At 46.3% G+C, this 15,933-nt stretch overlaps 1 protein-coding gene across 3 annotated transcripts in view; it reads left to right on the top strand.

Moving 5' to 3' along the window:
• Window positions 1-15,479, top strand: part of IGSF3 (immunoglobulin superfamily member 3) — a 116,654-nt gene extending 101,175 nt beyond the window's left edge. For all 3 annotated transcript variants that reach the window (XM_053386433.1, XM_053386431.1, XM_053386432.1), the window contains 4 exons: window positions 4,456-4,866; window positions 7,537-7,944; window positions 10,844-11,269; window positions 12,529-15,479. In XM_053386433.1, the coding sequence (XP_053242408.1) occupies window positions 4,456-4,866; window positions 7,537-7,944; window positions 10,844-11,269; window positions 12,529-12,779 (1,496 nt within the window). In that variant the 3' untranslated portion in view covers window positions 12,780-15,479. The remainder of the gene's footprint in view (window positions 1-4,455; window positions 4,867-7,536; window positions 7,945-10,843; window positions 11,270-12,528) is intronic.
• The last annotated feature ends 454 nt before the right edge of the window (window positions 15,480-15,933 follow it).

Below are 15,933 nucleotides of genomic sequence, written 5' to 3' on the forward strand. Positions count from 1 at the left end.
ATAGAAAAATATAAGATTCTCTATCACAAGTATATGCCATTTTTTGTCCCATACAGAAAATGATGTACCCTCCCAGTTCTCCCCTTCCCTGTCTCTCACACAAGGTCCTGCAAACTATTGATCATCTTCATCTGCATGCAAATATAACAAGTAGGAATATTAAGAGAAATCATTCTGAGCCTGGATAGCTCACTTGGTTTGAGCATGGTGCTGATAACACCAAGGTTGCAGGTTCAATCCCCGTATGGGACAGCTGCATATTCCTGCATTGCAAGGGATTGGACAAGAGAATCCTCAGGGTCCTTTCCAACTCTACGATTCTCTGAAATAATAATAGAATGCCGAAAGACAGAAAGATAAGAATAATAACAAAATACTAAGAGAAAGAGAGATAGATAGAAATGACTTCCAGCTATCCATCTGTCAGTTGTGTTAGCAAGTCTTCCTCATCCTAATCCGATGTTCAGTTTAGAGTAATATCCATTTATTCCTCCCTCTGCTGATGTTTTCCCAGTCTTCAATCCAGGCAGCGCTTACTCATTCCTTTTGCTTTCCATCCAAGAAGTCCAAGAGAGGTTCTTCAGTTATATGTAATTATAAGAGTCATGGCTCCAGGATTTTGTTTTTTTGTTTTTATAAAATGTTTATTAAAGTTTTACAAAACATACACCACATATAACAAAACAAAAACAAAGACATCAGACAAAAAAATACACACTTAACAAGAAAGAAAAAGAAAAAGAAAGGAAAATTCCACTTTTAGGTTTCACAATTCCATATCCCTCTTTCCTGACCTCCTCACATCTCCCTTTTTTGTATTCCTCTTTATTCCGTCAAGTTCAGCAAATTCTAACCCTTTTTCAAACCTCATTTATAATTATATGTTTCCACTTATTATGTCTCTAATTACCCTTATCTTGATCCTTTACTCCACCTTATATACTTTGACATAATATTATTCTAGTCATACCCCCTCCTTTTTAAAATTCTTCTTTTCATAACTCTTTTAACCATATCCCCAATGCCATGATACCTTCACATCCCACATCATTTTAACACTCAAACATTTTACAATATTTTTGTAGATAGTTCTTGAACTTTTTCCAATCCTCTTCCATGGCTCCAGGATTTTGGTTGTTCTCTGTCTGACAAGGACCCTGGGGGCCCCTGAAATTGCAAGCGGTGAGACATGTCTGATCTCACTACCCCACGGAGCATGCCCTGCCCACCATTTGCAAGATATGTTTTTAGCTGTTCCCAATATAGTGGTACCTCAGGTTACAAACACTTCAGGTTACACACTCCGCTAACCCAGAAATAGTGCTTCAGCTTAAGAACTTTACCTCAGGATGAGAACAGAAATCGCACGCTGGTGGCACGGCAGCAGCGGAAGGCCCCATTAGCTAAAGTGGTACCTCAGGTTAAGAACTGTTTCAGGTTAAGAACGGACCTTCGGAACGAATTAAGTTCTTAGCCAGAGGTACCACTGTACATGGGCAGCTATAATTGAAAGAGGGGGGCTTATGGTGGCGCAAAGGGGCCACCCCAACTTGGTATGAACAATAAACCTTGCAAGGTCTGTCTTTTGCCAGCACAGACAGCTCATTAGCTCAACCATTCCAGTCTGGAGAAGCAAACACCCAGCATGTGAATGCAGAGCAGAGACTGCCACATGTTTCCATCTTATTACAACTCAGAGGAAATAAAATGGAAGAGGACTTCAAAAATCTTGAATGCAACAGCAAAATGCCCCCCCCCCCAAAAAAAAAACCAGAGGGGCAGGTAGCATGCTCAGCATGTGCACATGTGTGTGAACACACACTGTGGCTCCGCTGGAGTGTGTGTGTGTTACTTTATTAGCAGATATAGGCTGCCCATTTAACATATACAGTCACTATAGCAACTGAGGTTTCCTTAGCAACAGTGCCAGAAAATAATCCGGTACCAATTAAAAATAAACTGTTAGCAAGGGAGGGGGGGCAGCAGTAGGAGGAGTAGAATTTCTGTGAATTGGTTCCTTTCCCTTGTTGCTTTTTCATCCCAAGGACGCCCAAGCACTGGCAGAGACATGAAATAACGTTTTTTCTTCTTGGCACCAGCCAGGAAGGTGCACTGGGTCACGTTGCCCCCTCTTGGTGGCTGAGGTTATTCTCCTAAAATTAATAAGGTGGAAAGTATCTACTCAGCAGTATGAGCCTAAGCCTCCCTATTAAAGCAAGCTCCCTAGAGAGAGGAGATGAGGGCTCCTTTCCTCTATATGTCATGTCATTGCAGAGCACAGCTATCTAGTCTTTATTAGCATACTGATTAAAGCCAGCGGCAATATAGGCTCCAGGGGAACTTCTTAATGTGTTGCCAGGATGCATAAACCTTGCATGCTGTATTAGGAAAAGCAAAGTTCTATTGTCATGAGAGTGCTTTTTTATCAGAATGTTTTGTGCCTCACCTTATCTCCATTCCCTCCAAAGCAGTCTGGCATGGAAGGGTTAACGGAATTGGGGAGCTTTTGAAAGACTCCAGGGAGGGTGCCCTCTCTCCTTTTGAAACTTGTAGCAATGTGCTGGTGTCAGACTTTGTGTGTGTGTGTGTGTGTGTGTGTGTGTGTGTGTGCGCGCGCGTGCGTGTTGTTCCATATTATATCAACGTTTTTTTGTCTTCGGTTTCGTTACGATGAAATCCCAGACCTACAGTTAGAGAGAATTGTGAGTTCCATTTTTTGTAGTGTCTGTTCCTCCAGGGAACAGTTTAGGAACAGACACAAGTGAGATGGGAATTGCATTATATTTCCTGTTTTGCCACTGCTGTAGGATTCTCTGATATATTTTTTTAATGATCAATGAAGAACTGTTTATAAAACTTGGGATGATCTACATATTGACATGGATGGGTACAGTATACAGGGGTTTCTAAAACACACACACACACACTTATCCTTTCAATCTCACAGTTAATTGTAAAGTCTGCTAAGAGTTTGTTTACATGATTGGTTATCCTGGAATAATTAACTCCTCAGCTAACTCCATCTTCTGTTTGCTGACACATTCAGAGAAGTTAATCAAGGCTGAAGCAATCTTAAACGGAAGAAAAGTACGGTGTTAAAAAGAGGATCCAGTTACACACCTTTTTGTCCTAAGAAAGAAACACTACAAAATGATAAAGTGGTAACTTGCATCCACAAAAGCTGATCAGATAAGAAAATGAGGGCTGAGCTAATGCCAGATGTGCAAGTCTAAAAAATACATGAAAAAGTAGAGAGAAAACAAAGCACAAGGCAAATATAACTAAGCTAAATGCAGCAAGCAGCAAGAAGTTTATGGAGGTGATGCTCAAAGGACTTAGCCTAGGCCTGGCCAGCCCAATTAAGATAAAAGACAAGAAAGAGAGCACTCTATAGGTAGGTAGATGTAAGGTTGGCAGTTCAAATCTGCCTGACGGAGTGAGCTCCCGTTGCTCTGTCCCAGCTTCTGCCAACCTAGCAGTTCGAAAGCATACCAGCATAGGAGATCAATAGATACCTCTCTGGCGGGAAGGTAAATGGCGTTTCTGTGCACTCTGGCCCTTGTCACAGTCCTCTGTGCACCAGAAGTGGTTTAGTCATGCTGGCCACATGACCCAGAAAGCTGTCTGTGGACAAACGCCAGCTCCCTCGGCCTGAAAAGCAAGATGAGCGCCATACCCCATAGTCGCCTTTGACTAGACTTAACCATCCACGGGTCCTTTACCTTTAGGTAGATTTGTATAAACCCAGGTGTGAGGAACCTCACAGCTGGGGGCAAATGTGCCCCCCAAGTCTCTCTCTCTCTGTCACTCAGGGCTCTCCCCAAGCACTGCGGCTCATCAGTCCAGCTCTGTGCCCTTATTGGGTGCTTTTGTCTTTCTGGGATGTGCCTTTGAACTGGGAGAAACACCTATTGCTTGCTTTGGTGGAACATGGAACAGGTGTGCCTGTATGTTGTAGAAACCTTGTGGCTGAAATGTAGCCCTCTGTATCAGGCATAGGCAAACTCAGCCCTCCAGATGTTTTGGGACTACAACTCCCATCATCCCTGGCCACTGGTCCTGTTAGCTAGGGATGATGGGAGTTGTAGTCCCAAAACAGCTGGACGACCGAGTTTGCCTATGCCTGCTCTGTATGAAGGAGAAACACATCCATAGCTTCACCCACTTTTGCTTATGGCCTCACCCAACACTGGCATGTATCCCCTGGAAGGGTGGCCTTGGGCCCAAAAGGAGTTCCCCACCTCTATAAACAGATGCAGATAGAATAAGAAAGAAAGAAAATTCCCAGACATGGTGAATTTTGGTGAAAGAAAGGCACTCTTCACATGTGCAGAGACATCGTATACATAGGTTGGAATGAAAAAGTAAACAAATAAAAATAATTGAATGGTGGTGGTTGTTGTTTGCCTTAAACTTTCTGTCTTTTGTGTCCCACCCCCAATCCCCTTCCCCCAGTGACAAAGCTGCAGGTCAGCAAATCCAAGCGGAGCATCACCCTCGTGGAGAACAAGCCCATTCCCCTGAACTGCTCTGTCAAGTCTCAGACCAGCCCGGACTCCCACTTTGCCGTCCTGTGGTATGTCCACAGACCATCGGACACAGACGGGAAGCTCATCCTGAAGACCACCCACAACTCTGTGTTTGAGTACGGCACCTATGCTGAGGAAGAGGGGCTGAGGTGGAGGCTGCAGTTTGAGAGGTCCTTGTCCGGGGGGCTCTTCAGCCTCACAGTCCAGAGAGCCCAGGTCAGCGACAGCGGCAGCTATTACTGCCACGTGGAAGAGTGGCTGCTCAATCCCAACCATGCCTGGTATAAGCTGGCTGAGGAAGTTTCTGGCCGGACGGAAGTCACTGTCAAGTTGCCAGGTAATATCTCACTTGCCATGGCTGAAGCTTGCCTAAGACTTCATGTCTATAGCTGTTTCCTGAACCGCAGCAACTTCCTGTCTGCACACTCTGCCTGGCAAATTCCCAAAGGAAAGTTAAGCCTCTGTTCCCACCATAAGCATGTATCTTGGCCCCACTGCACGTTTGCTGTACGGACGCATCCGTGCGGGAGTGTCACTGTAGCCCCATTTCCATTCTTCCGCACGTCACAGGAACTTTAGGAGAGCAAATCTGAGAGAAAGAAAGGGCAATATGCCTTCAGTAAATTCTCACAGCAAAATCATGTTCTCCTGCATATTCGTACTCTGGCAACCTATGTATAGCTCAGGATCTCCTGCTTCTCAATAGCAGTCAGTGGGGCATCACAGACAGGGTGGTGTTGCTCTCTTGCCTTCCCAGTGCCAAGCATCCATGCCAGTTCCCGAGAGAGAGGAGGGCGAGGCATGGGTTGGCTCAGCGCAGTGCGGGCTTGACCGCAGGAGCATCCGAATAGCTCCACCACCATACCCGCATTGCGCTGAGCTCCCCACACTTCCCCCCTCCCACTCAGGAACTGGCATTGACACTTAGGGTGGGGAAGGCAAGTGAGCAACACCACCCTGCCCTGCCTGCACCAGACTGCAGCTTTTGCTATTCGAAAGTATTTCAGGACACAACTGAAAATACTGTTTGCAGACTGTGGTTCATGGGGAAAGCCTATAAACGGCCTTCTCCAGCCTAGCTCATCACCTGGATGTTTTAGACTCCAGCTGCCATCAGCTTTGAGCCAGTGTGGGAAGATGGGAGTTGTAGTCCAAAACATTGGGAGGGCACTAGATTGGGGACGCGGGTGGCTTTGGTCTAAATCACAGAGCCTAGGGCTTGCCGATCAGAAGGTCGGTGGTTTGAATCCCCGCGATGGGGTGAGCTCCCGTTGTTCGGTCCCAGCTCCTGCCAACCTAGCAGTTCGAAAGCACGTCAAAGTGCAAGTAGATAAACAGATACCGCTCCAGTGGGAAGGTAAATGGCGTTTCCATGTGCTGCTTTGGTTAGCCAGAAGCGGCTTAGTCATGCTGGCCACATGACCCGGAAGCTGTCTGCGGACAAATGCCAGCTCCCTTGGCCTATAGAGCGAGATGAGCGCACAACCCCAGAGTCCCCGACTGGACCTTTACCTTTACCTTTAGGTTGGGGAAGGCTGTTATAAAACCTCTGGCTTTGAGAATGCCTCTGTTTCTGACTACAGGAGTCTAGATTTTCATGGCCCTGGTGCATGAGCAAGGAAGTGTTTCCCCCTGTTTGCTCAAACAGGTTTTAATGGAAGGAGACGGTCTTCTATGCCTCTGAGATGGTATCTCATTGATAGTGATCAGATGGAGAGGTATCTGTTTGCTTGGGAAAGTTCTGTGTCAAATTCCTCCCCTCCTGTACACTTTAATTTTATTTATTGCCTGGGTCCCAGTGGTGATGTGGAGTGATGGTTTCTGTTCTCATGTGCTGAGCTCTTAGAAATGAGAGTTTAATGAAGAGGGAAGTTGGCTGCTAAGGGGCGATCCTTTCCCTGACAGGAATGGAAAGTGAAGGAAGTAAGGAAGTGTTGAATAAATCAATGAACCGCCAGCCAACAAATAGAGAGGCAGAAAGGTGAGGTCTATTATAGAGTAGAGCCTGGGAGGGCTGGCAATTCCCAGCAGCTAAGCATTGCTCCAGAAAGCTTTGTGTTGACATCTAAACATTTTGTCCTTGAAGGACAACCTGCTTTTTCATATCAGGCCCAGCAGAGTTGGGAAAGAAGAACAGGTCACAGTTTTGACACAGGAAGCAAAGAGGAAGGAGCCAGGGCCGTTTGCTTTCTCATCATTGAAAAATAATCCTCAATATTACAAAAGCACATAGGGGAGTTTCCCACAAGTTAGGCTGAGACCTGAATTTCCAGGCTGTACAATATCAGGGTTTCTGAGTGTGCCAGGGATTCAGTAACTGGCCCAAGGTGTGGCTAGTCCTCAGTAACTAGCTGACGCTGCATTTGGAGAGCTTCAAGTGGTGTTTAATGCTTTCACTGCGATGGAGTACATTGTGGCATTTTGCATTTCAGTCCTTGCATTTGTTGAAGTAAGTCCTCTGAACCTCAGTTCTGTAGAAATAGGTGAGAAGGCTGCAAGAAAAATCAGAGCCCATGCTATTCAAGAAATCACATTGTCATGTGGTTGGCACTGTAGAGCAAATCACACTAAATCGGTATAAAAGAGCTCCAGGCAGCCAGTCTGGAGGAAGTTGTGTCCAATTAAGGCCAGCTGTAAAGGAAGTTCCTAATCCCTGGTGATGACCTGCTGCTGATATTCCAAATAGTCTGGTTTGGTACATTTGCAATCCCTAAATCTTATTAGTAGGTATTGTGTCTGCAGATTGCATGGAGGACAAAAATGCCTTATTGTTCTTCCGCTTTCAGGGCCACCCTGAACAGTGTACGGAGCACAAAGGAACCCAGTGACCTTCCCCTGGAGGGATCTCTTTAGATTAATACCATTAAAAGCAAATATATCATGCTGAGCTGAAGCAGTATAAAACAAAGACTACTGCTTAAGTCCTGTTGCATTGTCAACTGGTTTTCTTTTTAATTTTATGTTGTTGCTTTTCCTCTTCTCCCCCCCCCCAAAAAAACCCCCAAAGATAACCTTTTGGAAGTGAACCAGACTCAGAAGAACATCACAATCCTGGAGAATGAATGGGTGACCTTAGAGTGCCTGGTCACCAACCGGAGCAGCCAGGCTTCCCAGTTGTCTGTGGAATGGTATGTGTGGAAATCTGGCCACCCGGAGAAAGAAGCAGTGCTCAAGCTGACTCGCCAGGCCACCCTGTTATACGGAGAGCTGTCAGCCCTGAACGATCTGAAGAGCCGGCTGCGCTTGGAAAGCCCCTCTCCAGGCCTCTACCTGCTCACCATCCAGAACGTGACAGTGCAGGACAGCGGGACCTACGACTGCCGGGTGGAGGAGTGGATCCTGGGTCCCACAAATGCATGGTACAAACGGGCAGAGGACCTGTCTGGGCTGACAACCATTGTGGTGAAACAACCAGGTAAAGTTATCTGTGGGTCCGGGGCTTTGGGCCACCAAGAAAGAAAAGCTCAATCACTGCTTATGGTGAGGGAACTTGCTGTGAGAAACATCCAGCTGCTATGTATACAGAATGCCTCTCCCTACTGCACACCATATAGATACAGGAACTGCAGCTTAATATTTGGAGAAAGACAAGTTGCCTAGGCTGACCATTTAGGGGCAGCTGTACCTTTGTTCTCTCCCTACTTCTTTCCTCTCCCCTTTCCCCCTACCCCACAGTCCTTGCTCCCCCTTCCAGGTTTTGGGAGCTTTTTGCCTCCTCTGTTATTGTTCCGTTTGTTCTGCAAATCTTGAGGTTTTCCCCCAAGCATGCTTTTACCACCCTCTTATGCATGGGCGGTGCTCTTTTGGCTACATAAATATTGGCACTTGCCCTTTAAGCTGGGGAATAGGAGTAGGGACATGGTCAATATCTCTCACCTTTCTTTTTCTGCCTAGATTCATCACACCTTACCATTTGCAGCTAAGCCACTAGGATGCAGCTGGTAATACACATTTTACCTTCTTCAGGACCCTCCACAACCTCTGTTCTAAATATGAAACAGGGAATGCAGTCGTGTTCCAAACACAGAGATCCTTTACTAGGATTTTGAAATTTGCCATCTCTCTTCCCTGGTACTGAGGAAGGATCTGTCATCTTGCGCCCCCCACCCCCTTTGCAAGGTCTCTAAGCCCCTAAACCCTAGAGCTTGACAAGAGCAAAGGAAGCTTAGGCATGTTTTGAAAATAAGGTCATCTTGTTTTGATTTAATGCATTTAAATGGGGTTTTTTGGGGGGGGGGGTTATAAAACAGTTTTCTGTTTACAAATTCACATTGGTTTGTTGTGATATTGTGTGTGAGTTAATGGGAAGATAATTGTATGCTTTGGATGCTTGATTGGCTGCTCAGGTTAAGATTTTAACCTCAGAGTTCATAGGAAGGAAAGGTGAGGACACAGTCATTTTGACTGGTGAGATGTCCATGTGGAAAGTTTGACAGTGAATTTACTGGCAACACAATTTCCCACAAGGGTAACGTTTTAAATTAGGTAAAATGAAAGTACAAAAGAAATTTCTAAGAACTAGGGAAATAATGTGGCTTTGAAGTGCTTAAATTAAGTCTGTACGCATTTCAGTCACAGCTTCTAACGTGCAGCACAAGTTTAAGATGGTGAAATTTGGCCTCTGAAATACCCTTCAAATTGGTGCAGCTGCTTGCAGATGCCTCTCACAGTCCCTGTGCACTTCGGCCAGACTGGTTGGTGCCTGTGGAATGTCCAAAACGTAGCTTGCGATTGAATAGGATTTTCCAGGGCTGAGGACAGGATTTGCAAGCCAGCTCTTGGGAGAATGTGAAAATCTTATCACTAACATCTTTGCTAGAGAAACATTTTTCAGGCCAAAGAAGAAAGAGCTAAGTGTCTCTGTGGGGAAAGAGTTGTCTCCAGGCATTAGTAATTGCGAACGCTGCACACATTGCAACTAAGCTTCCAAAACTTCCTTTTGGGCTGAAGGTTCTCAGATGACCTGTTACAGCCCCAAGATAGACCAACGGTTCTAATTTGAGGGTGGAAACCTTAACAGCTACTTTTGAGTTGTGAGGAATAGGAAAGAGGTGGTAGGAATCATTATGCCCCATAAACTTTTTGACTCACTCACAAGATTTGAAAATAATTAAATGTCTTTGTACACATCAGGAATTATTTGTCCTCTCCATTTACTTTTATGAATTCTCTGCTTCTCCCAAAAACATCCTTTGAGGCCGTTGATCAGATTTTCCAACCCTGAGGCCAGTGAAATAGTACAAACTCTGAAGGAGGGGAAAAGATTGATGAGGCTTTATTAATATACAGTTGGTTGTATTCTTAATTATATAAGAAATGCTTTTGTTTTTTAATAAGTGCAATGTGAATGTGTAAGTATTGCCATATTTCTAATAACATAGCTTATATCCCCCCCCTTATGTCTTGGAGCAAATGATACCAATGCACTACATCTCTCTGTTTTTGTATGTATTGAGCAGTCCTTGTGCCTATTGCTATGTGCTAAGGCTTATGAAATTCCACCCTTGAAAGTGTTTGGCTGATTTTGGTGCCAGTTCCTGTGTCCCAGGAGTGGCATCTCTGCTGCTCGCTTGGGTCCCATCCCACACAGCTCTGGTAATGGTGAACAAGACGTGGGGGTGGGGAGGGGCTGTGTTATAAATATGCCCTTACTCCAGCCCTTAGTCATGATCTCCCTCATTTGAATGTTACTAGAGGTGTCAGGAGCCTAGTAGCCATGCCCTTCCTGTTAATGCAGATACCACCCTTCAACAGGATACCTCAAGCTTATTTGTAAGCTACTCTAGGAGCTCTTTCTGGCTGGAGAGCAGAATAATTTTTTTGCAGAATCTCCAGTTACATCATGACTCTCTATAATGGTGGCTCTTGGAGTAAGGAATAGGCTGCACAGCAACTTCTACTCTTTCCCAGAGGGTGTCTTGATTGGGACAGAGACATGGCCTTCAGCTCATTGTCAGCAAGTTGCAATCAGTGTAATAAAAGAGGCTGCACAGTCCCGCCCATTGCGTTGTTTGCATCATGGGCTTACTCTCTTCTCAAACCCTTTGTTTCCCTACAGTTCCTTCCTTAACGATCTAAGAGTATGCAGTGCATCCATAAAGGCTGCTCTTTTCAATTTCTCCTCCCTCTTTGGATCTGTTAGTCCTGAAGACGGGAGAGAGCCCTCACAGGCAAACTCCGTTCCAATTTGAAGGAGATTAAGTCCTGCTTAGCTGTCCAGTGATCAGGCCTCCTGAAGAAGCCATGTCTGTGCATTTATGTCTGTGCAGTGAGAGAAGCTAACCAGTCTCTGTGCATGTTCCCACCATCTTCAGATGCCTCGTTGCAAGTGGACACAACCATGGCCAACCTCACCGTGACGGAGCAGGGGCAGTTCCATCTGGATTGCAACATCCTCTCCCTCTCCAGCCGGGACTCCCGCTTTGCCGTGACGTGGTTCAGCGTGAAGATTAAAGAGAAAAGCGGGCCTGCTGGTCGCAAGTATGCAGAAGAAAGGGAGGCCTTGTTAAGAGTAGGCCAGGATGCCATCTTCAGCAGAGAAGCCACCCCCTGGGAAGGCCGGCTGCGCTTCCAGAGGCTCTCGGCTGTGCTCTATCGGCTGACTGTGTTGCAGGCAGGGGCTACGGATGCTGGCAATTACTCCTGCCGGGTGGAAGAGTGGCTGCCCAACCCCAGGGGAGCATGGTACAAACTCGCAGAGGAGGATTCCGGCCTTATGGCTGTTTATGTGCAAGACTCAGGTGAGGTGATGGTGAGCATTTTAGGAGAGGGTAGATTTTGTGCGTAGAGGCCCAGGGGCAATACGGCTTGAAGGGAGCGAAATTGGCTAAGGTTTTTCAGAATATCAGCTAATGGGGAAGATTTTGGAATTTAAGTTTTATAGGGAAGCCAGAACTTAACAGAGACAGTGGTTCTTTTGGTTGAGAAGTTCCCAATTTGGCAATGCTGTCAGGGCTCGCTCACCATTGATTACAGTTGGGCCTTAAAAGGCATGGGCTTGGCTGAGTCTCCTTATTCTTAGAGAATGTCCCGTTTCGCATCTTGCCATAATCCCTCAGCTGTTCCTGGTAACACCTGCGAATTCTGCTTATGTGTTTAGGGGTTGAGAATTACATATATCATGCTGCGTGTTGCGAGGGTGAAACCATATGGAAGTTCCAAACTTCACTGGGTGGAGCATAGAAGCAACTTGCAGAATAATAGTGACTGTGGCAGTCTGTGTAGCTGATTAACAGCTGAAGCTTTCCTTGAATCAGCTGCGAGGGGCGAGTATGTATTGTGATGACACTGAACGCACGTCTCCTGGAGCCCAATGGGGCACCTGTTGCATTCCAAAAGTAGGACAGCCCACCAGCTTTCAGACAAAGAGGCTTTGTAATGAGTGTTAAATCTAGAGTTATGAAAGTGGGCAACCTGTGGCCCAACCCAAGCTGTTGCTGGGCTACAACCTGTATCATCCCTGAAAATTGGCATTGCCAGCTAGGGATGATGGGAGTTGGAGTCTGACAACAGCTGGAGGACTACAACCTCCCTCCCCACCTCTGTGTAGCAGGAGCTCTCTCTTTATGCTCAAGTGGCCCAGTGCCAGGCAAAATAGGCATGACACTACTCTTGATCTCCAAGGCTCGGCTCAAGTTTACATCCTAAAATTCTGAGTATAACAGGCTGTAGCCTGTGCATTGTGTATCCATGTGTGTTTTTTAAACAGATTAGGGCTAGGAAAGAGCCCTTTTCATAGGAGTCAAGAATCTAAAAAAATAATTCCCACTTTAGTGCCCATTCCACAGGGTAAACAAAATAAAACTTTGGGGTACTGAGGCAGAAAAGCCAAGGGGAAAAAATGGCAGCTGCTTCGCATAGTTCCGCTTGTCTTGGTCCCCCATTTAAGCCGCCATTGCCTTTGCTTAGTGGCCATTAGGCTCAGGTGCTCAGAAAGTGAAGTTTCATTGCTCTGAATGTTTTAACTCTTCCCCCTCTTCCCTGTGTGAACTTCTTCCAGGCTCGTCTCTACAGTCCGTCATCTGCTCCAATGACTCCCTCTTCTACTTTGTGTTCTTTTACCCCTTCCCCATCTTCGGCATCCTCATCATCACCATATTGCTGGTGCGATTCAAAAGCAGGAATTCCAGCAAGAATTCCGAAGGCAAGAACGGAGTCCCCTTGCTGTGGATCAAAGAGCCACACCTGAACTACTCGCCCACTTGCCTGGAGCCTCCTGTCCTCAGCATCCACCCAGGGACTATAGATTAAAAGTGAGAGACCCACAGAGAGGTGAAGGTGCACCTGGAACCCAAAGGAAGTGTTTTTGTTGTCTTTTTATTCAACCTTTGTACTTTTTTGGATCCCAACTCAGCTCCACCATGAGGTCCCTCTGAACTCCTGGGACTGGAAGAACTCAGGCACCCCAGAATGCTTGTGAAGACCCAGCCCAACTGCAAAGGGAGATGGAAGGTCCATGTGTTCACTGTATATAGTGGTTTTTTCTAACTGAGCTTTCCCCCTCCATCAGTTCTCATCGGTTGTCCTTTGCCCTGTAATTCTGTTGCTCAAAGACACACAATATTCTTCTTGTATTATTATGCAGAGGACAATCCCCAGAGTGCATTGATTTTGTTGGAGCTCTCGTTGTGCCAAAGCTGGGCGCGTTGTTTTTCGAGGAAGCTTGTTTTATCAAATGGGCTGGGTTTGACAGAACTTGAGCCTTGGTATTGGGAGAGGGCCAGAAAGGACTGAATGGGCTGCCTATTGCTCTGGGAGAGAATAGCACCAGAACTGCTCCTATAGTCCAAGCAGCAAGCAGCAGCAGTTCTTCCAGGGCAGAGAGCCTCTGCCACCTCCCTCCGTCTCCAGGTGTTTCTGATTTGTTTTGGGGACGGAAAATGCATATAAGGTTGTTTTGCCATTGGCACCACAACTGAATCGCTTGTGCCACTTGCAATCCAGCAGCGGCCTGTGTGTGTGTCACTGAGGTACAGCCCATGAGCCTTGATTCCCCCCCAGTACTGCTGCCTATACACAGTTCTGTTTACTAGAAAGGTATTTGGTTGCCCTCTGGGTTTTATTAAACCCCACTGCCACGCCTTTGGAAGCTGCAGGGGTGGAAACCTGAACTTTTAAAAGACATTCAAACTGACCAAAGTAATGATTTAGGAAGTGGGGAGGTGGCTGCCTCTTTAAGTGGGCCTGGCTCCGACTTGGTTCTGAGATACAGAAACACAGGGCAGAGAATGTGTGGACACGTTGACCCAAGTTTTACTTCCAGTTGCACTAACTACCCCAAGGAATTTTCACCAGGCAAGCAAGGGCCTCTGAATAGCCTCCTCCCTCTCTCTCGTTATGTGTGTGTGCCATTTTGCTTCTTCGGCTTTATTTCTCCAGGTGCAACACCCTTCACCACCATTCCTCGCAGCCCTGCAGAAGCCACAATAAGTGGACTCCAATAAGTGGCCAAAAAACAAAACCATCCCTGCTGTTCTTTCTGTGAAAGACATGGTGTTAACAATGTTGGGGCTCAGTAAAGGCAGGGTGCCTACTTTCTGCCACAGTAAGCCAGCTGTGCTCCTCCTGTGCTGTTTTGGATATGCTTGTTATACCTGGTGAACCAGCACTCTTACATCCCCTCGTTCTAGTTTCTAGGATGGTGGGGGGGAGTTGTGCTTTCTAGAAAATGGCTGTTTTGCTGTCTTCCTAAAAGTCTTCCTGGCAGCTAGTTGCAACCTTTTTCAAGAGACAACCGAATCTACGCAAGGGCACATGCTGCCAGCCACACATGCCAATATGCTTAGCTGCTTTGGCAGGAGGAGGCTGGGGGGGGCAGCAGAGCGCGCTCTTCCTGTGGAGTGACATCGTAAATTTTGATTGCCCCTATCAGAGCATCTTGTGGAGATAAACGCATTTGCTTTAATTAATGGTGCTTTGCGAGTGGTATGTGTCCACGCAGAGGTTTTATGTCACCCATGTGTTCCGCCAGGCGGCTGGTTGCACATGTTCACCTCACTTACTCTCTGGGTAAACTTGCTGTATTTACCCAAGCTTTAATGCTTCTTCAAAAAATCATCTTCTTTCCTTTGCAAAGGAGGGCTTTGTAGCATTCCAGTAAAGCATTCAGAATGTTCCCCGGACCAAATCTGCCTCTGCAAACTATTATTCCTAGATTAAAAACCCCTCCATGTGTGTAACTTGAGAACGCACACACCCTTCCACCCTCCTTGCCTTCCTAGTGTATTCAGAAGGGAGGAAACAAAAAAAGTGAATGGGAATGAAGAGCAAAGCAGAAAGAGAGCCCCTAGGTTGTGTCTGTTGTTTTATAAATGTAAAATGTCCTGTACATATACTGCTTCGGGGCAGGAGCTCTAACTCAATTCAGCTCTTAAAAAGGAAACAAGTCAGCAAGATGATTTCCTGCCCTAAAGAACATTGCTCTTTATCTTCGCGTTGAAAAATCTGTTGTACTGACCTAGTAGCATCAATGCTTCTCTATATAACCAGCAGTCCTTCCCTTCCCCTCCCAGCTCCTTCTGTCTACGGAAAGCTGTCCCACAGCGGCCTCCAGCGGCCAGTCATTCCAGTCTGTGGCTGTGGACTCTTGGAAAATATGCAGGTGTTTTATCAAAGCCAGTAGACACAAGTGGGAGGATTCCCTTTAGCAGCACCGATGATCACACAGGTTACCTTGCAGAGGACTTGTCCATTACGCTGCCAAGTTGCTGCCCAGTTTTAGGATCTCGTTTCTTTTCAAAATGTTGGACACTGCCTATAAGAAGCTTTATGGACAACTTTTTCTCTGCCAATAAACCCAGAGGAAAAAGAACAAGCTACCTTTGCATGATGTGGGGAAACAGTGTGGGATTTTTATTATTATTATTATTATTAAAGAACTTTGTACCATGTTGCACTAAATGTTTTATACATTACACGAGAGAGCTGTAGTAAACTGTGTTGAAAGTGTGACTTCAATGTCCTGTGTTGATGGCTTTGAGGCGCTGCTACCAGAGCTTCCCTCCTCTTCTCCCTGTTGATGCCACCCAGCTGTCAAAAGGACGACTCCCTACCAGTGCCTGCAATGTCAAATTGTATGCTTAAATTATCGCAGGCCCCGAGGTTCTTGCTCTAGCCATGCACTTGGCTCAGCTGCTACACATGGGAGCGATTCCTCATGAATGAGCAGCTGTCACATGCACTGCCAGTGCCAGCACTTGGACCAGTGCCTGGCCCCAGGCGCTGCCAAGTGGCCTAAGATGAGAGCCACCTGCAGTGCTGGAGGGTGGGTTTCAATAGCCTGCCCTTCCCCTATTGTGCTGAAAGCTAAGGCTGTGGACACCCGGTTTTGCATGGGATTAGAAGTGCCTGGCAAGTACTTAGAAGGACAACCTCCCCTAAGCCAGCAAAACAGATTGCTTGGGAG

Source organism: Podarcis raffonei, chromosome 4 (assembly GCF_027172205.1).
Source record: "Podarcis raffonei isolate rPodRaf1 chromosome 4, rPodRaf1.pri, whole genome shotgun sequence".
Lineage (NCBI taxonomy): Eukaryota > Metazoa > Chordata > Lepidosauria > Squamata > Lacertidae > Podarcis > Podarcis raffonei.